The sequence below is a fragment of the Gamsiella multidivaricata genome (assembly GCF_025024155.1).
Source record: "Gamsiella multidivaricata strain RSA 2152 chromosome Unknown BC939scaffold_12, whole genome shotgun sequence".
NCBI classification, from domain to species: Eukaryota; Fungi; Mortierellomycota; class Mortierellomycetes; order Mortierellales; family Mortierellaceae; genus Gamsiella; species Gamsiella multidivaricata.
In genome coordinates, this window is record NW_026251720.1 from 87,412 (window position 1) to 108,195 (window position 20,784).

Below are 20,784 nucleotides of genomic sequence, written 5' to 3' on the forward strand. Positions count from 1 at the left end.
AGTGATTCGATTTGTTGGATGACAAAGCAAAGGCTTGTTGATGTCATCGTCTCTCTTTGCCGCTCGCAGCTTCTCCTGTAGATGTACTCTTATCTTTTAAATCGTGGGTTATTTATTTTTTGCATGACAAGTGGGAAAAGAGAGTCGGGTAATCCGAGGGTCGCTGTAAACACGGGTTGTGTTCTTGCGAAACACCAGCAATGCAATACAGCCATGTGCATTATAATGGTCTTGTATCCGTCCATCGTGGATGCCTGCAGAATAGCATGCCCAATCAGCACAGCACCCGTTTCTGAATGTCGCTTGGGGCTTAGCAATTGAAGGTCCGGAACTGACTTGCAATATTCACCTCTTTTTAGGACCGAGCATGCTATAATCCGCGCTCGCAATGCCGACGGGAGCCATATATGCTGGCGGGGGAACATCCTGTCCGCCCACCTCCTGTCCCTGTCCTTGTTGTTGTTGCTGTTGCTGTAACAGCTGCAGTTGCTGCAGCTGTCTCTGCAGGTCCTCGGTCCTGCGGGCCGCTTCCTGCTGTGTTTGATGCTGCCTCATCAACGCACCCGTGGCAATCTCCTCCAAGAGCCGCTGTCGCGCTTGACTCTTCGACATGTGGGTCTCGAGTCGTTCGGCTGTATATTCGACCCATTCTTTAATCTCCGCGTCCTCCTTCGCAACCGAAGATGAGGCTGTAGATGTGGTGGATGGTGCAGACGAGGAGGAATTGCTTCGGTTAATGGTATCCCCACCATTGCCGCTACCCCCCATGGTGTGGTTCGGCGACTGGTAATAGTGGCCTTGAAGTTCGAGGTTCCGAGACTGGATATCGAGGATGACATTCTTGACGAGATCCATGACGAGTTTGATATGGACCTCTGCAGCCTCGTGCTTGATCTGTTGGAGTTCGTCCTTGGCTTCACGATCAACCTTGTCCTTCTTATCCTTGATCTTGGCCTTCTCGTGCTCTGCAACCTTTTCAGCTTCCTTGCGGAGGGTAGAGCATTTCTTCTCGGCCTCATGGACCTTGGACTTGTAGTCTTGTTCGATAGCTTTGATGGTTGCCTTAACGGCTTGTTGTTGTTCCTTAGCCGATTGTGATGAGCTCATGTTTTATCTTGTTCTTGTTCTTGTTCTTGTTCTTTTTTTTTTTTTTTTTTTGCTGATAGAAAAAAAAAGGATACAATGGAGTGAAGATAGAAGAGTCTATGTCACTGAGCATGGCAGATGGCAAGTTTATATGCAGACCTGTGAATGGTATATGGTTTTGGCATCTTTAACAGTCATTGATTGATGTCGGCTGTTTGGTCTTGGCCTTGGCGAAGCATCTTTTGTGTAATGCCAAGGCCTTTGCTTCTGCTCTTTTCAGGGGCGACCAGGAGGGCTAATTACGCTTTGTCGTGGGCTGTAGCTTTCTTGGTCTTCCCTCGCCACCATTTCCCGCCCTTGTCGTATGAGGAATGCATTTTTGAGTCGTCAATAAACAAAACAAAAAGCTGCACCGCCACTTGTCCAAAAGGGCCATTGGAAAGATACCTATCTTTCCAATTTCACAAACATCCTGGATACTGCATATCGTTCTGTTGTACTCAAAGACCTCGATCAAACAAAATACGAAGAATGCCCCGCTTTATTATAATAACAAGCAAGACCTCATCCTCCTCACACCTCGACTCTGACATCGCGTTCTGGCCCTACTTCTTGAGCGCACTGCTAACCTGCAAGTTGACAGTCCTGTTGAGAATCAGCCTCTTCACTGTGTCCTTGAGAGACATCTCCGGCTTGGCCTTGAAGTCGCCCAAGTCTGACTCCTTATCCACACAAAAGTATCCGATACGCGTCAACTGGAAGCGCATCGCTTCGTAGTCTGTCTTAGTCTCGCTCGACTTGGCCCAGCGGTCCATAATGTCCCAGAGTCCAGTCTCCACAAGAGCACCCTTCTCGACCGTCAGACTGCTTGTGTTAACGTCGCTCAAGTATCCGCCTGGGACCTCGCGCTTGTCATGAGGGTTGCTATGGTTGAACAAACGCTCGAACAGACGGACCTCATCCAATCGAACGGGCGATCCGTGCTTGGGACTCTCAGCCACCCACTGAATGTATGTCTTGGGGCGCTTGAAGCCAGGTGCATCCTCGTAGCGAGCAACGAGCTCAATCACCTTTCCAGACTCGTCCTTGATGACCTTGGTGCAAGTGATTGGGCAGGGGACATTGAGCAAACCAACGGTTTTGCCGGGAGCCAAGCGGAAGAAATCCTTGTCGTCCACTTCCCTGAAATCAGAGCCGTCGATCCAGACCTCGCGCGTGAACGGAATGGTGTGCTCGCCCATCGATGGATCTCTCGGCTTGTTCTGGACCGTCAACATCTGCTCATAGCCCTCAGGCAAGTTCTCGATAACGACCTTGATGGGGTGGAAGACACCCATCAGACGAGGGGCGGTCTCGTTAAGGTAGTCGCGGATAAATGCATCCAATTTGGTGGCCTCGATTACAGTATCAGACTTGGTGACTCCCAAGGTATGCACAAAGTTGTTGATGGCTTGTGGCGGGACTCCGCGACGACGGATGGCAGGAAGTGTGTACAGTCTAGGATCATCCCAGTCAAAGACGAGACCCTTCCTGACCAGTTCTGCGATCTTGCGCTTCGACAAGATAGTGTTGGTGACATTCAAACGACCATATTCCCACTGAACTGGCTTGTACACTTCAAGGGCATCACATAGCCAGTAATACGAGTAACGGGACTGAGTGAACTCAACAGTGCAGAGCGAGTGGGTGATGTTCTCGAAAGAGTCGACGAGGCAGTGTGTATAGTCGTAGGTGGGGTAAATGACCCACTCGCTGCCAGTGCGATGGTGAGGGGTCTTTAAAACTCTATAGGCGACCAAGTCCCAGAACTGAGGGTTGCCGTTCTCTAAATCCATCTTCATACGCAAAATGGCCTGACCCTCCTCGAACTCGCCGTTCTTCATCTTTTCAAACAAGTCCAAGGACTCCTGAATAGGTCTATCACGGTGAACGCAAGCTGTACGGGGTCCGCGTTCAGGGCCGCCACGATGCATCTGGATCTCCTCTCCAGTACACTATCAATTGATGGATAGATCTCATTAGCAGACCATATTTACACATCTCCTGCAGTTACTGAAGTAAACAAAGAGATCCTGCATCCTGCACTTACGTGGCAGACATATGCCTTGTCCTTCTTGATCAGTTCGATTGCAAGTTCGTACAGACGCTGAAAGTGCGTGGACGAGTAGGTGATCTCGCTTGGGGTAAATCCGAGCCACTTGACAATCTCCAGAATCGAGACAAAGTATCTCTCCTCCTCAGCCTCGGGGTTAGTGTCGTCATAGCGAAGGTTGCAGATACCATTATGGGCCCTGGCGAGACCAAAGTTGACGTTGATGGCCTTCGCGTGTCCAATGTGCAAGAAACCGTTAGGCTCCGGTGGGAATCGAGTGATGTATTTGCCGCCGGTGGCCTTCAGATGCGCCTCCATCAACTCGGGCTTGATCTGGGGGTTTCCGCCGGGTTTGTGCAGCTTGGCGAGTTCTCCCTCGAAGAACATGTCGGGCACCTTGAGGACCGAGACTGTCTCCTCAATCTCCTTCTCTTCCTTGATTTCAGGCTTGGTTTCCTTTTTCTATCAGTATGAAGGGGATAGGACGAAACAGTAGATAAGGCGTGCGTGTTAGAGAAAGTATGTATGCATATCTGTTTCTTTTTCTGTCAAATGCAGGGTCGGGTGCAAACAAAAGATGTCCTCGTGGACGGTGATTCAGAGTTGCGCATTGGGCTCACGGGCACATTGTTTTTTCTTTTGTGATTACCACTGGCATACCTTCTTGATAGCAATGTCGCGTTCATCCTTGGGACCGAGAATCTCGAGCATCTTTGCGTCAACAGCCTCCTTTACATCTCCACCATTAGCCCACCTCAAGCTTATGATATTCTTCGCTCCTGCAAAGAATGGGCCAAAGAACTTATAGCGGTCCTTGATCAGCCTGTCTCTAACAGTCTCAGTGTATTCGTCGACGGCCTTATTGACATCATCTTTGGTCACAACGACACCTAAGAAAAGAAAGAGAACATGAGGGAATAGATGATATTAGTTCATGTTAGTCGCCGACTAGGACGTGTCACGATAGGATAGTTCGCTCCAAGTGATGCACATACCAACGCCGCACTCCTTGTCGAAGGCAGCTTCGTCGATATCCTTTTTGTCGTTTACAAATTTAATGGCGGCTAAGCACATAAGATAGACAAAAGAAGAAATGAAAATTGGTGAGTAAGAATGTATACATCCGTCCCGGCCACGAGACTGATCAGCATAGCATATGCATGAGGATAGATAAGGTGCTCGAACTTTGTCCACGTACCGGAAACCTGATCAGCGGTCGTGAGCTTTCTAATGAGGCCGCGAAGAATAGGACCAGATCAGATCAAGTTCACGAACACATAACAACAGTAAAAAAGGAAACGACTGATCAGCACTACCACCAAGTAAACATTGTGCATGCCGTAGTCAACAACACAGCGACAAAAAGGAAAAAGGACAACAAAGGCACGTACGAGTCGCGAATGGCTTTTGCGATGTAGTCGAGATGGGATGCTGCTCCAGGGGTGATGGTCGAAGCAAGGTGGTAGAGAAGGGCACCCGTGGACTTCTCGCTAGGCTTGTCCTGGAAGCCTGCCGAGTGGATGGCCTTCTCGAGGTTGGGAGCAAGGGTCTTGTTCTTGGCGGTCTCCTTGGCCTTCTGCTCGGTTAGACCGATGTTCTGGAAGAGAAGCACCAGACTGTCGGACATTGGAGTATTGTTGAAAGTGGTGGCGATGGTGGTGGTAATGGTGGTGGTAATTGGGGGTATGGTGGTGATGGAAGGAAGAGGAGTAGGTTGGGTCTTCAATAACAGAGGCCTGCAAAGCGTGTTTTTATTTGCAGAGGGACTGCTTGCGAAACATCCATTTCCACACAAAAGCTTGCAAACACATACCCCGGACTGAGCAAAAAGAAGAGTGGCATTTTATTGTATATCGAGTCCGTTGTTACATGTCTATCGGACAACTTGCTGATATTGCTGCTGCTGCTGCTGATAGTAGGGCTGCATTACTACCGGTTGCTGCTGTTGCTGCTGCTGCGGCTGCTGTTGCTGCGGCTGCTGTGTAAGGTACTTACCGCGCCAATTAATGAACTTCTTCACAGTGAATTGGCGGATGTTCGTAATCTGAGTCTCCAGGACGAGTTTGCGAAGCAACGGCAGCTCATTCATTGCAGGTGTGAACAAGATCTGGTCGTTACTGTCGTCCGACACGGGTTTAGGGGCAGCATTGGACACCGCAAATGGGGGTCCACCTGCCTGGCCGGACTCTGCCATGCTGATCAAGCGGTCGTAGTCGATCCTGAAGGTGTAGATCGACACTCCCTGCTCCTTTAGCGTCTTCAAGACATGGACCTTGAGATCGATGACCTCCTGTTCCGATTGAGTGTCAACTTTACAGATGACGGGTACAACGTTCGCCTTTTCAGAGATCAGTCGCATAAATTCCACGTCGATGGGCTTGAGGCGATGGACGATGAGGTAGAAGCAGACGTCGATGAACTTGTGTGCGCCCACGCCTAAGAACGAGAGCAAAAAAAAAAAAAAGAGAACAAGAAGGTCAGGATCCAAGATCCAAGAAGGACTTGGCTAAGGCATTTTATCAGTTCATACCTGTGACCAAGGATCGCATGAGTTCGTTGTTCGACACCTCTGTAAAAGGCGAGATCCGTTTGTTCTTATCCTCGAATGTTTGGCCGATGTAGTTCATGAAGTGATCAAAGTTGGTCTGAGCATCGACAACGCTGCCATAGCCCGGTGTATCTAGGAAGATCAGCAAAAAACGAAGTTAGACAAGCGATAAACGACCGAAAGGGTAGATAGTCTTTCATTCCCGATTGAGACGTTGCCAACTTACCAACAAAGACCAAGTTACGTGCAGGCACTTCATCGTCAGCCTCCATGTTGTCCCAGGGGATCTCCATCATGGTGCTTGAGAATTTTTCTACAAGGGCATCGGTGCGCGTGTAGCCGTCGTCCGAGGGGTTCAATGGCTCCCAGTCGTGAGAGAGAACCTCAGGCAGCGTCTCTGTGAACTGACGTGCGAACGAGGTCTTTCCAACACCGCTATCACCCACGACTGCCAGGCGCAGGTAGCCGATGTTCTGGCCCGCGAAGGGGTTCACTGGAGAGCCGAGAGAAAAATTGTCCAGAATGCTGGAGGTGTTAGTGTATCTGGTTTCCATTTCTTGAGTGAGAAATGTGGAGAAAAGATGAATAAAGGGAGGAAACGAGGAGTGCTGGTATTGATATTAACGTTGACAAGGGTAGGGGGCAAGGGCTGAGGAGGGCGCATCCATGTCCGTCTTTAATTGCACTGCCACTCTTATTTGCTTGTGTTGTTTACTACTTACTCAGCATGTTATTATCGTGGGCCATGAAGAAGTGTTTCCGAGCAAGTAGGAAAGACGCAAGCAGCGGTGGGGAGGGCAGGGAGACGAGTTATGGATATGAAGAAGTGGATGAGTAGGGAGTGGAGGAGAGGGATGGGTGGATGAGGATGGGGAGCGATGGCGGAAAGGGAGAGGAAAAGGAGAGGGAAAAGGACGAGTACTGTTCATGTCGTACACACAGATGGGGTGCTCCAATTGCTCACTTTGCCCACACTTCGCCCTCTCTCTGCGAGAGGACTATCCACAGGAATAATGTTTGTTTGAGAGAGCAAGCTGGCCCAAGAAGCACAACCGGCCTCCTCTGTTTGATACCCATGATGGACCACATGCTGAGCCTGCTTTGGGGGCCAGGCTGGTTGCGGGTACCGGACACACGGAGAACGCGCCAGGCTAGGCACAGCCCCTCCGCCCTTCAATTGGTGGCAAACTCCAGTAGTGTGGGGGGTTGCATGTGGCTTATCAGCACGAGGGAGAGAGTTCGTGTTCAGTGCAAGAGCCGTGGCCCTACAGGGCCATCCATCGATCCTTTCCCTCGATTCAACAACCCGTAGACAACAACGATGCCGCGCGAAATCATCACCATCCAGGCAGGGCAGTGCGGCAACCAGAGTACGTGGAACCAGTCTGCTCTCATTTTCAATACTATTCATACAATTACGATCATACTAACGTTGCTTCAACTGGGCTTAAAGTCGGACAGGAGTTCTGGGGACAATTGTGTGCGGAACATGGTATCAGTCGGGATGGCACCCTTGAGGACTTTGCTACTGAGACAGGGGACAGGAAGGATGTTTTTTTTTATCAGGCAAGTATTCAGGCTTGACCTCTGCCTATTATTATTGCAATTAAAGGAAAAACACAAAGCGCGCGTCTGTTTCTCTTCGTTCTCAGGACTGACATGATTATTCGATATGCTATTTGATTCATAGGCAGATGACGAGCACTACATTCCACGCGCCATCCTCATAGACCTCGAACCTAGGGTATGATTTACACGATAACCGGAGACAGTTACATAAGACAACACCGCGCTGACAATACCATTGGTTGTAATTGGTAGGTCATCAATACCATCACAACATCAGCATACGCCAACCTATATAACCCCGAGAACATCTTTCTTTCCAAGGATGGGGGCGGAGCAGGAAACAACTGGTCGCTCGGATACGGCGCCGGGGAGCGCGAGGCAGAGGAAATTCTGGAAAAGCTTGACAGAGAAGCTGACGGAAGTGATTCGCTTGAGGGGTTCATGCTTTTGCACTCGATCGCAGGTGGAACAGGATCAGGGCTAGGCTCGTTTCTCCTGGAGCGGCTGAACGACCGATATCCCAAAAAGCTGATCCAAACGTACTCAGTTTTCCCCAACAACGAGGAAATGTCGGATGTTGTGGTCCAGCCTTACAACAGTATGCTAAGTTTGAAGCGGTTGACGCAGAATGCGGACTGTGTCGTTGTGCTGGACAATGCCGCTCTAACACGGATTGCTTGTGACCGTTTGCATATCGCCAACCCGACCTTTGCGCAAACCAACCAGCTGGTATGTTTGTCTTTTCTACCTCGTCTTCTGTATATTTTGTTAATGTGCTTCGAGCGCAGCTAATATTTTAATGCATATGCTCAAAATGTGTAGGTCTCAACGGTCATGTCGGCAAGCACGACAACGCTGCGATACCCAGGATATATGAACAACGACCTCGTTGGCATGATTGCATCCTTGATTCCAACACCCAAATGCCACTTCCTTCAGACATCATATACACCCTTCACCAGCGACGGGATTGACCAAACGAAATCCGTACGGAAAACAACTGTGTTGGATGTCATGCGACGCCTTTTGCAACCCAAGAATAGGATGGTCTCAACAACACCCTCGAAAAAGAGCTGTTATGTGTCCATCCTAAACATTATCCAAGGAGAGGCGGACCCTACCGATGTGAGTCAAACTCCTACAATAGATCTGCAGTGTCTGTTGTGCATACATTCTAACATGAATCCCTTGAATAATTGTATTGAATCCATAGGTCCATAAGTCATTACTGCGTATCAGAGAGAGACGACTGGCATCGTTTATTCCTTGGGGCCCAGCAAGTATTCAAGTTGCACTTACTAAGAAATCACCCTACGTACAGACCCCCCATCGAGTGAGCGGCCTCATGCTAGCCAACCACACTAGCATTGCATCTGTAAGTGAAGCGTTGTCGGGGACTGAGCATCAGGAGTATGTCGAATAGTGCTACTGTATTGAAATTTTTCATCTTCATACGTAATAGCTATTCCAACGGACATGCGACCAGTTTGACAAGCTGAGAAAACGCAACGCATTCTTGGAGCCATACCGTCAAGGATCGTTGTTTCAGGATGGACTGGAGGAGTTTGATGAGTCCAGGGAGGTGGTCCAGGATCTGATCAACGAGTATGAGGCATGCGAGAACCCGGATTATGTCAATTACGGACAGTGAGAAAGTAATAAAGCATTCGTGCAAGTTATCAATCCCTTGTAAAAGAAGGACTATCGATGGTTCTGCATAGTTTATTATAATGCATCGAAGGGCCCACAGAGAGAGTCGCGTGGCAAAGCAAAAAAAAAAAAAAAAAAAGGTTTAGGGTGTAAACGTTCTTACAGTGGGAGGTTTAGTGTATTATTTGCATTGCGAACCAACCATTGTTGCCGCGCTATTTCCTTCTCCGCACCTGTGCCCATTGCCTTCTTTCTTGTCCCCGCAATCGCATCAGCATCCTGTCGATTCATTCCTTCATTCCCTGCCCATCCCTGCATAGCGACCTTCTGAACCATTCCCACTTCCTTTCACCATCCCAAGCAGACCCGCTCACTGAGCCTCTTTATCGCGTCGTGGTTGATATATACCCCAAGAAAACGACAAACGAAAGAAATGTCCTCGTATCTTCCTTGGTATCTATCGTACTCGTTAGCAGCAGCAGCGGTCGCGATCCTAAGCGGAGGAGCACTTCTATACCATTTCCAATGCGAGATCATCTACCCTGCCAACTTTCCTGAAGGTTCCAGGACACAGGTATTCGGCCAAATATGCATGTACATTGGACTAGACTCTTGTTGCCGCCAATTTTCTCTTTATTTTTTATTTGTAAATGTTGATTGAGGATCGATGTTGTTGATTGGAATATAGGTCGCGAAGCCGTCGCAGTATGACATGCCGTTCGAAGATTTGACTTTGGTGACGCCGGACAAGGTCAAGGTCCGCGCTTATCTGATCAAGCAACCTGACGATCTCGTTGCGCGCAGACGACCCACGATTCTCTATCTTCACGTACGTGAGGTGGATGCACCGATCTTTGATTTATTTGGTGTAAAATAAGGGTTCGTTCTGAGGCCTTGGACTAATGAGATTCTTTTCGTTATTCTCCTGGCTGATAGGCCAACGCAGGAAACATGGGGCATCGACTTTCAATTGCGGATGTGTTTTATAGGCAATTTGGATGCAATATCTTCATGTTATCTTATCGCGGGTGAGTACACCTTCTTTCACTCGCAATCTTTGTCTGTTCTTTTTTGAGCAGTTATATTGACCTGGATATTTTCATATATCGTGCTCATAGATATGGGCTGAGTGAGGGCAGTCCATCAGAGAAAGGCCTCAGGATTGATGCTCAGGTAAAGAGAGAAACCGACTATGTCCTTGAGCAAACACTCAAATTGTGCTATGGAAATAGGCCGTTCATACATGATGCGCCATCTTTTTTTTTTTATTTTGTATCCCGTGCTGGCTATTTAGACGGCGCTGGACTACATCAAGAGGCATCCAGTACTCTCGGAAACAAAGCTGATTGCGTATGGACAGTCGATTGGAGGTGCCGTTTCAATCGACATCGTGGCCAGGAATGAAGATGACTTCTCAGGATTGATCATTGAAAATACCTTTTTGAGCCTGGTACGAAACGGCATCTTTCAAGCATGAAATTCTGCCAATTCCTTCTCTAATGCTGACACTCATGCTTTTATTTTGTTATCTCGATACTTTCAATAACTGGATGGGCTATCCTTTAGCCAAAAGTGATTCCTCACGTCCTGCCAATGATCAGTAAAGTCTCATTTCTCTGCCATCAGATCTGGAACTCGGAGCAAATGGTTAAGCAGATCACAAGGCTGCCGGTCCTATTTCTTTCAGGGCAGAAGGACGAGCTTATCCCCCCCGGGCATATGCAGGAGCTCCGTCGACTCTTAGATACCACTGGAGAAGTCGTCTGGCGCGAATTTCCACAAGGGACCCATAACGACACCTGCTTGAAACCTGGATATTTTGAAGCCATCAAATCCTTTCTGGACTGCATCATGGGGGAAAAGTAGATATCTCTGCAGGATCTGTGCACCCACGACAGCAGATAGAATCAAGTTTACGTGGGCGCAGCAGCATTGTCTTTTCCCTTCATAAAAAATGAAGTATCTTTAATTTTATTGAAATGATTTACAACGTACGCCATCCGCCTATGTCGTACGATTGTTCAATCTTGCGAGCAACATGGATCGGGATGCCATGGGTCAACCAAAGCCGCCGGAGATCATCATATCGCAGTGGATTTAAGAACTGGGGTCTTCCGCGTCGAAGACCCAGATCGGCCTCTCCGTGCTCGTCCAGGAAAGGCGCTGGGTGAAAACATCCGTTCCTGACATGCAGCAAAAGGATCACACACTTTTTGATGAGCAGATAGATGCCAACAGGTCCAGTACAGCTATTGTATGTAGTAAAACAAAAGTCATTTCTAGATCAGTATACATGCGGGCCAAATTGATTATCAAGTAAATAGCATACTCCATGTTATCCAGACTTACGTCAGAGCATGCGTGTTACATTCACCGCGACCCTCGCTGTCCAGACCCTCCAAGCAGCAGAAGCTTTGGCTGCACACAATAGTCCCGCAGCAAAGACAGAGCGCTGGATCATGTGGTACAGTGTTACACTTGGGACAAATATACTTGATGCTCTGCTCGAATAGCGCATCCAGCCGTCTGGGCAACCCAACGAGTTCATAAATCGCAGGGTGATTTAAGCCGATCGAAAGTCGCATGAACTGAGCATGCGCTGCCGCTGATGGGTACGATGACGGTGAAGAGAACTCTTGATTGGAACTCTGCGCAAAGGTTGGCCCGTTTCCCCTTGAGACGCTCGAGCTTTCGCCTGCATCCGATCCAGGGAAGGAGCCTGGTCCTGAATATTTTGCCACATCTTCGCACCACGCGCTGAGAAGGTTCTTCAGCAGGTCGTCCTCGATCCACTTTGTGCACAGTGGTAGCAGTTCTGGCAGATGCAGCAGGGCAGCCAGCCTTGCGTACTCGTCGTCTAGAGGTTCGGCCGTCGACATGGCAGGCTGTGTCTCCGGGAATAGGACTCCATAGCGAGCATCAAACAACAGTGCGCTTTTCCTTAGGAATGGCAGCACATAGGTCTTGAGCAGCTTGAAGAACAGGCGATCCGGCATCTTGTTCGTGAACTGGTTAAGCTGTGCTTCAGACATGCCCAGACTCCTCATCACATACACCACAAATGACTCCCATGCGGATGAGTCCTCTGGACTCAAAGGCTGAAGAGTGTGCTCGGTGTAGGCCATGATTCGAGCCTCTCCTGCCAGCAGCGGCTCAATATCGGTGGCCGCAAAGGCCGCAACGGTCTTGACAATCTCCACCATAAGGAGTATCTCAAGGAGATGACCAGGCTCAACATTTCTAGGGAGAGAGTGCAGCGCCAGCTCGGTCAAGATAAAGAATGGATCATCCAATAACAGCGGCTCATTCCGCACTAACAGTGGAACCATTGTTGAATGTAATCCTGGATGCCCCTGCAGAATCTTTGCGAGCCGCTCCGAGCTCATCTGTGACATCCGGAAATGGTTCTCAGGCCGGTTGACCATTAGGGAAGTATACGAGAGGATGGTGTCGGCCATCATACGGAGAAGCGTGAGTGTTTGTTGCTGAATGCCCGCAATCAGAGTCGACGTGCCATTTGCTGCATTGACGCCGCGCTGAGTAATCTCAACGCAGGAAATCGTATAGGCGAATGCCTCCCACATCACATCCACTTCGGCCACCTGGCTGAACATATGATTCTCCATGCTTTCTTCCTCCGTTCGGTAAAGATCCCTGAAGTTCATCTGGAAGACCTCAGCTAGTCGCAGGTACATGATCTTCACCAAGTCGGGCTCAGTGGCATCCTGAACTTGACTCATCTGCGCCGCCATAGACGAAGCCGGTCCATACATTCCTTGGAGGTTCTGGTATCCAGGAGGCTCCGTAAAGACTCCCACACCGTTTGTGCCTCGAATGAATGGTCCCCCGAGATTCGGCCCCCGGATCAAGCCTTGGACAATACCAATCACACTCTGAGTACGGCTGTTCCTCCGTCCACTGCTCATGCCTTGGGTTTCGCCGGATCGCGAGAATCGAGCAGGCTCAGATTCAATCTTCATCAACGACTCCTTCATGTCCTTAGCGAGCTGGACTAGTGTGTCCACTGCATCCTTCTTGAGCCAGTCTCGAGAGGAGCTGCTACTGTTAGAAACAAGTACGCCGGGATAAGTCTGTTTCTTGCCTTTCCAAATGATGGGCAGCAGCAGATTGCCAAGCGACTTGCACAATGGACACATGTATTCACGCTGAGATGGATCCTCAGGGTGGTTCCGGTTGTGCTGTGCCTCATGACGCTGCTGCAACGAGCGGACATAGGTCTCAAAGCATTTGATGTGCATAAGATGCCCACAGCTCGACGTATAAAGGCCTCCCCTGTGAGATGTTGTTGGAAATCCTCTGGCGACCTTCTGGGGCTTGTATGGATGGCTTCCCACTCCAGGTGCCTTGTCCTGCTTTGGGCTGGATTGTGAGGAGTCGGGATCAGAGTTGGCATTCTTTTCAAAGCTGCTGTTGTGTTTCTCAAAGTTGGAGGCGATGCCAAAGGGACGAATGGATGTCGCTGAAACATCCAAGCTGAGTGGTGATACGACCGCCTCCAGTAAAAACTGTGGATCCTCCATGGGCGTTTGTCGAAGGACATGGGATCGCTGAACATACGCCAGCATGCCGTACTCGCTCGACTGTGTCATTTCCTCCTGGCAGACGATGCAGGTGCCAGTGGGATAGTGCCAGGTGGTTTCTGCAATTTTTTGAGCCCCAAGTTCAATGTTCTCCTCCTCGTCGTTCATTGACTTTACGTCCTCATCCTCATCAGAATCGTAGAGATCCTCGTTTAGTGACATGAAGCTCTGCTGCGCTTGAGCGAACTGTGCCATGATCCTCGCCTGACGCTCTTGGTTCGCCTTTTTCTTACGCTCCGCCTCTTCCATTTCACTTGTGCCCGATTCTTCGCTCTCGGATGGGCTCTTGGACGCCTTCCACTGGCCAACGATGGCCTTGGCCTCTGTGGAGCCAAGCTCCTCAAACTTGTTAAGCACGAAGTTTAGCTTGGGCTGGATGCTCTTGTAGGCGGGATCATCTGCGCGCTGAATGAGGATGGAGAGCAGCGACAGGCGGATTCTCTCGTTTCCGTTCACAATGACTGGAAACTTCTCAAATGTTGCGTGTTGCATAAATCCTGCCATGCCGAGGCCGGAAGAAGCGATGGCTAGGTCCTCAGCCAGGCTTCGTGCCGCGTCATTGTTAGGATCAAGAATGGCAATCTGCATCAGATACGCCGCTTGGTCGATGATTGTATCGGACTTGATCTTGGGCTCCGCCTTAACATTCCAGAAGGTGTAAAAGAGGATCTGAGTCATGACTTTGGTATGCATCATGTTGCCAAGGTTCTGGAATGGACCGCGCTCAACCTTGGACAGCTTGGGCAGGATTTGTGGTGACTTGATCTTGTTGTTGCTCTTCTTGACAATGCGACTCTTGAGAATCTCCTCGGCCTCCTCGCTATTGTTCCTCGAGAAATGAATAAAATACGGGTCGACTTCATCAAAGAACTGATCCTTAAGTTCGTACAGTCCATAATCGGTGATTCCATCCGGCGCGCGATAGGATGCGAGCTCTTTAAGAGTGTCATCAAATTTGACGTGCTCGGCCAATCGTTCAGGAATACGCTTGGTCAGTTCCGAATAAGCGATCGGCTTCAAACAAAGGCCGTGAACAATCTCTCGCCTGATCTCCTGCTCGACCGTGAATCCTGCAGCGTTGACCCGGTCGGAGACGCAGACGATCAGCAGGGTCAAAAGTTCCTCGGCCATAAAGACGATTTGCAACAAGTCGTACGTGTTGTGCTCCCTCTGTCCCGAGAACCATTCCAAGAGCTCGAATCTGTCCAGAGCCGTAACAAGGAAATGCTCAGGCTCAAACAGGACCATGGCGATCTGAAGCAGGAAAATGTCTGAGTCGTAAGTGTTTTCGCGCAACGAAACTTCGCGGTAGTACTGAGCCTGTGTACGAATGACAAATCCGTTTCGCACCCAAACGTTCGCCTTGATCTGCGCCATCAAGACGCATACTATCGGTAGGGATAGAAATGCATATGTTTTTAGTACCAGAGTTACATTGAAGGGGGTATTGTCCGTTACAGAGTATCGAACATGCGGTAGAGAAGGAGTTGTTTACCTCGCAATGGATAATCAAAGATCTCCTGCAGTTTAAACATCCGCTTCTCCTCAGAATCACCCTCGTTCCCGACAAACTGGAGCATCATCTGGCGGAAGGATTCAAATCCAACGGTTTGCAGCTCCTTTGAGTCCAAATAGTTGACATTCTCTAGTAGATCCGCCAAAAACCAGTGCAGAGGATGGTGGAATGCGACAGGTTGAGCTGAGACCTTGTACTCAATCACCTCGAAAGTCGATGGAGGCGTTGTAGGCATGGCGATTGTATGCACCTGAGTCCGGCAAGCAGAGGCTGAGGTTGAGGGACCTGGAGCCGATGCTGATGCTGCGGACACCGCTCCTGCATGATGTGGCTGGAATGTGCCAGGCATGCTTCCTGCTTCCATGATGACTGAGTCCTGGATATAGTGCGTCTGCGCGGTCTGCTGTGGTGGCTGTGCGTCCTCGTTCACAGCCATCTCCTCTTCATGCTTGTCGCACCACTCGTAAATCTTCTTGACTGTTCGTGCAAGCACCTGCGTCAAGACCATGGGACTCGATGTGAAGCAATCCGAGAACTGTCGGCAGCATTTATAGAGCTGCAGCGTTACATTGAATGCATTCACCCAGGTGTTGGCTTCAAATTCGATATGGTCGATTGAGTAGCGCGTGTTGGGATGCATTCCTTGGAACATGTTGAGGCATTCGATCATCTGGGTCTGATATGCAGGACGGTTGGCGACAATCTGTTTGACGGCATCGTTGGCCAGAATGTACCGGAAATCGTGGAAGATGTGAAAGTAGCGACGGTTCTCAAAGGGCGGCAGATTACAGTTGATCGGTCCACCGTTGTAGTTGGGTCCTTGGAAGAAGGAAATGAGGATTTGACAAAGGATGTAGATGAAATTGTGTTCGCGCGCCAACATCTCTGCGATCGTCGGGACGGTGAAGAGCTGCACAGAGAACAAAATGATTGACAGCTCAGGCTCACGATCCACAACAAGGAACGCTCTGGCGATTTTTAGATAGTTGAACGCAAATCGTACAGCTATGCAAAAAAAATAAAAAAAAATAAATTAAAATCAGATCACAAGCATTGATCAGATTTGGCGTTGAAAGGATGGACCTACCCATGAACTTTTTGTACTTTGGGCTAAGCACTAGGGTTCCAATGTACACCTCGCGTAAACTCGCTCGTGGCAGCTTCCAGAACTTGAGGTCCAGCAACAGCAGCCAGTCGATCCTCAGCTTGCGATGGGGCGGACCAGCTCTGGCGCTCTTGGCGAATGGGTCGGAGGAGTGGACATCTGCATTGCTTGTGTCCAATGTTTCCAGCATTAACGTGTCCTCATCATGCCCAGCAGGAACCATCACCGAGTCGCTACCGCGGCCGAATCCAGCATGCGATCGACCAACAGTATCGCCCGCTGGTTCATCATGATGTGAGCTAGAGAGATCCATGTCCCCGTCGACATCCAGTTCCTGCGCCATGCTCGGTCGCGTCTCATCCTCTGGATTGATGCCGACAATGTCAATAAAGTCATCCTCCATTTCTACAACAGTGTCCTGTTGGTGCATTGTGTTGTTCTTGTTCAGTTTCCGACGCCATTCACTGCACAACTCTTCGCAAATGATTTCACGGATCGTCAACGACTGTTTTTGTGAGACAGCTCCTCCTTTGACGTATGCGAGGGACTTAAGGAACGAAATACAGACATCGCACAGCTGTTCCTTGAACGTTTCTCTTGCAGATCGGATGCTAACGACCAGTCCAATATCGGCCAGACTACTGGCAATCTCCATGAGCCTTGGTATATCGCTGGACCTCTCTACAATCGCACGTCCCTGGAGGAATAGGAAGAATATGTCAGTCGCATTTAAGACATTGATCTGGATTTGTCCTTAAGAATACTGCAAAATACCCCTTCCTGTCATACCTGAGTATCAACTGTCTCTGCAATTTTTCTCGCGTAGTTGGATGACATATTGGTTGTTTCCGAGACTCGATTGATGACGGTCGTGAAGGAGTGGTCCTCATCGTTCCAGAGGATGCATACGAATTCCATGCTGTCCAAATCGGTTGTTTCTCCTGCAATGTTGCCTGCATCGACGGCATCGCGCTGGATCTGCTCCGTGCTGACACGGGTGCCGTTCATGTTCTCGGGGGAGGTGGTCATGGTGTCGATAATAAAGTCGAGGACAGTGGCAATGGTTTTGCGAATCGAGGCCACGACTTCGGGTGGATAGTCCAGGTTCTTGGGGTCGTTTTCGTTGGGAGGAATGTTTTTCGCAGAGTGATAGATGCAATCTAGATCAACCTTCCATGCCTCCGAGTCTCCGCAGTCGCAGCAGCCTCCGCCACCAGCATTGACGGAGAACGAAGTGTCGTGGCCCTCGTGGTTTGTGCCGTGGAAGCACCGCAGACAAAAGACGCAGGTCTCGTCTAACGCACATGTTCTTTATCAAACATTAATGTATGGAAACAGAGAAAAAATAGAGCCATGGTTAAAGAGTCCATCCATACGCGTAATGTAATTATCGTGAGCCATCGAGTCCAATGCTCAGACCCAAAGGGTCACCGAGACAGGTGAATATCGAGTATTGGCAAAGAGCAAAGTTGCAAGCCTGCTTAGTTTTGTTTGTTTACCTGCAACGAAACACGCCTTCACCCATCTTGAAAGTGTGCCCACAGGCCTGTCCTCTAGCCGAAGGTGAGTACTCGTCATCGCCGTTGTCAGTCAAGACTGTGACGCCGTTCTGTCTTGCCTCGACAAAGTGTGGGAAGTAGTTGTGGAGGTACTCGTCGTTGTTGTCCCAGAGCGACGCATAGAGCTCCGAGGTGATTTCGCGCTGGGCTTCGTCCTTGAGGTCGTAGTTGAACCTGCGGGGTGCATCCCGCAGGTAGGCGCGCAGCGGAGAGTCCATGTACAGTAGACACCCTCTTTTCCTCTCTATTTGTCAGCGACTCGATTGTCTATGAGTGTGTCCGTGTGCAGTGAAGGTCTAAAAAAAGAAAATGTCGACAGGGCGTTGCTGAATGGAAGGAGGAAGGAAGGAAGGAAGGAAGGAAGAGAGGGGAAACAGAAAAGAAGAGAACTGGAAGCGGACGTGAAATGAGACGAAAGGAAGAGGATGAGAAGGATGCCCTGTTTGCGTGTGAATGTGTCTGAGAGGGAGTTCGACAAAAAGACAGCGCTTGGCCGTGGAGACAGCAGACGCAGCGGACGTATGTTGCGAAATGCACGAGACTAAGCCACCTGCGGGAGTATCTCCTTGGCGGGGAACACTAAAGGTCCGTAGACCTTAGTGCGCATTGTAACACGCACGCCAAAATAGGAGCACTAATTTCTTGATTCCACGATTTGCCGCGCACTCCTAACCCCCGGCCGATCTTTTTACGCGTAGATCTGTCTTTACAAAGGTTCCCAAAAGCCCACAATCCAATCCTTCGACTACGATGACGATTCACATAAGCATGGGGTGATCTCCGTCTTCATTGAATGCAAGCTATCATGTTCCCAGATCTGGTTCGTTCGATAGACCTACATACTAACGCGTGGCCCAATGCGTCCCTGTGTTGTTGTAGATGTGATTGATTGATTCCTCGCTCACAAAAATGATACCGAGAAGTAGCTGCAAACGTGCGCGAAAAAACATTAAGCAAACGTGTTACTAACTCAACTCTTAGCATGGTACCCCCAGGCATCATAGTCGAGTCCCCAGATACGCCCTTCAAGTCCTATAACACCTCCCTCGATCCAGGGGAGCGTCATCCCCCTTCTTGGTCCAGTCATCTTCGCCGCACCAAAAAGCCGTGCAATGATCGCGACAACAACAAACAGATAGCGATGCTCTCGCCCTCACTTCCCCAGTGCCCGCCGTGGACAGAGTTCGTCCCCCTTTCTTCCTTCCCACCCTTCCCTCTCGACTACTTCCGTATTATAACTCCTTTGTCTCAGCGCTTCCACTCCGCTGGCTGTAACGATACATAACGGTCTCCGACACAGAAAACCAGCACTTTCGATGGTTTCAACCCTGTTCATCCTTGGGCTCGCGGCCCGAGTCCAAAATCCTCAAAGCTTTAACTAATATTGACAAGACTGGAGAGTCGGTCCTCATATGGGAAGATATCGAGAAGCTCTACGACAACGTCCTGTACGCTGCGAATGACCGGCAGCTGTACTGTCCGAGAAAGATGAGAACCATAAGTAGTAAGTGGTTCAGAAACAAACAAGAAGCAATTACCCAGTTCGCCTATGGCCATATGGATACAATGATAATGAAGCCTCGCACTCTTCTTATATCGTTTACCACAGCACTCATTTGGTGAACATCCCGGGGAGGCAGTCCCATCGTAGATTCTCAGAATCGTAGACCTAGGCGGTCAGGACCTTGCTCAGTCGCACGCCGAAATCAGTGGCATTCCTGCTCGCTTCAACAGGCTAGCTAACGAGTGGATCATTCTATGGAGCGATATCCGACTTGTATTTAAGGATGCGCATCACATCATGGTCTGTATTGAGGTTGTGTTATGTACACGAGATGCCAAAATGAAATAGTAAGTTCAAGAAGGAATGGAAAAAAAGCGCAGATCGGCAAAAATGTGTACCATCTGTTCACGGCTTTGCTACTAGTCTTAATCCAAGAGAATTAAGTATCGCCCAGGTGTTGAATTTTACGCGACCTTGAAGAACGCAGAGCAAGGGACATCATTGGTGCCAAGAAGCTCGCATCATCCGGCTACAAGTTTCGTGCAAACCACCAATTCTACTTGTGCCATGGAATCAAGCGTGCTGGATCAACCATAACCGCCCGGACCAGCATTAGTATCCATGGAGCCGTCCCAGCTGGTCCCGACAATGTACCAAACATGAAGAGCCCTCTACGGCTGCAGTCAGTCCCCTGCTTGCTGCCCAGGAGCAGATCGACTTTCGTATCTCTGATCCCTTGTCCGCAAGCATAGTCCGTAGGACGCCTCTGAAGCCGTGTCCATTCGCTACTCCTAGCAGGTATGGGGTCGGCTGCTGCAAGTTAGCGACCACCAGGAGGACCTCTCAAAGCTAGCGACACAGGGTTTAACATAAAGCTACGAGCCTCACGAGTACCCGATACTTCGGCTTTTTGTGGTTCTACCCAAACGAAAAGCATTGGGGATAAAATCACCAGCCCGATCATGGATCAGTTCCGATTGTGCTTCTTGCGAGAGTGCGGTTGCCACATACACCTTGCGAAGCATGAGGAATACAACATGGAGCGGCCTATGGAATTCTTCTACGAATACGGACCCTACGTCGCAAATGTACTGAAGATAATTAAGTACGTTTTTATGGCAGCCCCGGTCGCCGATCACGTTGAGCATATTCAGAAGATCCTCGAGAAAAAGGGACAGGGAATGGCAACATTGGTGGACAACGCAATCACAGCGATAGAACAGTCAGCGGGCGCCTCGCATGGTGGGGTTGATACCAACACCGGCATCGCCAGTCTTGGGAAGCTGGAGCCCTTGCAAGGCCACTATTTAAGGCAGCTGAAGTCATACTTAGGGGTCCATGACAATAGCAGCGCTCTTAATAACCTCGAGTGGATCGTCGTAGAGGGACACGTCAAATGGGATTGTTCTGACCATAGGTTCAACTATTCAGAGTTGCTACAGTAGAGGCTAAGGGACGTCGTAGGGTTCAGCGGCGGCGGTTCATTCATGGTGCATGGAAGAGTCATGATCACTATTTCATCTCAGGCCATTGTGAAGCAGTTTTATGAGGCGA

General features: G+C 49.6%; 7 protein-coding genes across 7 annotated transcripts; 3 read left to right on the forward strand and 4 right to left on the reverse strand.

Annotated features, from left to right (window-relative positions):
- Positions 1–86: 86 nt before the first annotated feature.
- On the reverse strand, positions 87–1,159 carry BC939DRAFT_442221 (uncharacterized protein). Its single transcript, XM_051554352.1, has one exon. The coding sequence runs from the start codon at positions 1,105–1,107 to the stop codon at positions 346–348; it is 762 nt and encodes a 253-aa protein (XP_051415253.1). The 5' UTR covers positions 1,108–1,159; the 3' UTR covers positions 87–345.
- Positions 1,160–1,528: 369 nt separating this feature from the next.
- Positions 1,529–4,890, reverse strand: BC939DRAFT_442222 (tRNA synthetases class I, catalytic domain-containing protein). Its single transcript, XM_051554353.1, has 6 exons — positions 4,570–4,890; positions 4,377–4,405; positions 4,174–4,242; positions 3,839–4,068; positions 3,176–3,640; positions 1,529–3,080 (listed from the first exon to the last, which is right to left on the reverse strand). Exons 1-6 carry the CDS (start codon positions 4,803–4,805, stop codon positions 1,692–1,694), a joined length of 2,418 nt encoding a protein of 805 aa, XP_051415254.1. The 5' UTR covers positions 4,806–4,890; the 3' UTR covers positions 1,529–1,691.
- A 161-nt stretch (positions 4,891–5,051) lies between these two features.
- Positions 5,052–6,307, reverse strand: BC939DRAFT_526358 (Septin-domain-containing protein; the record flags this gene model as incomplete). Its single annotated transcript, XM_051561359.1, has 3 exons — positions 5,953–6,307; positions 5,709–5,858; positions 5,052–5,614 (listed from the first exon to the last, which is right to left on the reverse strand). The coding sequence occupies exons 1-3, from the start codon at positions 6,278–6,280 to the stop codon at positions 5,052–5,054; spliced, it is 1,041 nt and encodes a 346-aa protein (XP_051415255.1). The 5' UTR covers positions 6,281–6,307.
- A 666-nt stretch (positions 6,308–6,973) lies between these two features.
- On the forward strand, positions 6,974–8,981 carry BC939DRAFT_442226 (tubulin gamma chain). The gene is made up of 7 exons (XM_051554354.1): positions 6,974–7,096; positions 7,180–7,292; positions 7,417–7,470; positions 7,548–8,024; positions 8,118–8,420; positions 8,509–8,670; positions 8,758–8,981. The coding sequence occupies exons 1-7, from the start codon at positions 7,048–7,050 to the stop codon at positions 8,944–8,946; spliced, it is 1,347 nt and encodes a 448-aa protein (XP_051415256.1). The 5' UTR covers positions 6,974–7,047; the 3' UTR covers positions 8,947–8,981.
- A 192-nt stretch (positions 8,982–9,173) lies between these two features.
- BC939DRAFT_37546 (Alpha/Beta hydrolase protein) lies at positions 9,174–11,051 on the forward strand. Its single transcript, XM_051551682.1, has 6 exons — positions 9,174–9,519; positions 9,634–9,774; positions 9,882–9,973; positions 10,064–10,118; positions 10,240–10,395; positions 10,512–11,051. Exons 1-6 carry the CDS (start codon positions 9,379–9,381, stop codon positions 10,809–10,811), a joined length of 885 nt encoding a protein of 294 aa, XP_051415257.1. The 5' UTR covers positions 9,174–9,378; the 3' UTR covers positions 10,812–11,051.
- Positions 10,930–17,944, reverse strand: BC939DRAFT_474431 (uncharacterized protein; the record flags this gene model as incomplete). Its single annotated transcript, XM_051558418.1, has 6 exons — positions 10,930–11,194; positions 11,295–14,934; positions 15,042–16,067; positions 16,150–16,864; positions 16,957–17,476; positions 17,667–17,944. 6 exons carry the CDS (start codon positions 17,942–17,944, stop codon positions 10,930–10,932), a joined length of 6,444 nt encoding a protein of 2,147 aa, XP_051415258.1.
- A 2,248-nt stretch (positions 17,945–20,192) lies between these two features.
- On the forward strand, positions 20,193–20,675 carry BC939DRAFT_500358 (uncharacterized protein; the record flags this gene model as incomplete). Its single annotated transcript, XM_051560038.1, has 1 exon — positions 20,193–20,675. One exon carries the CDS (start codon positions 20,193–20,195, stop codon positions 20,673–20,675), a length of 483 nt encoding a protein of 160 aa, XP_051415259.1.
- Positions 20,676–20,784: the final 109 nt, after the last annotated feature.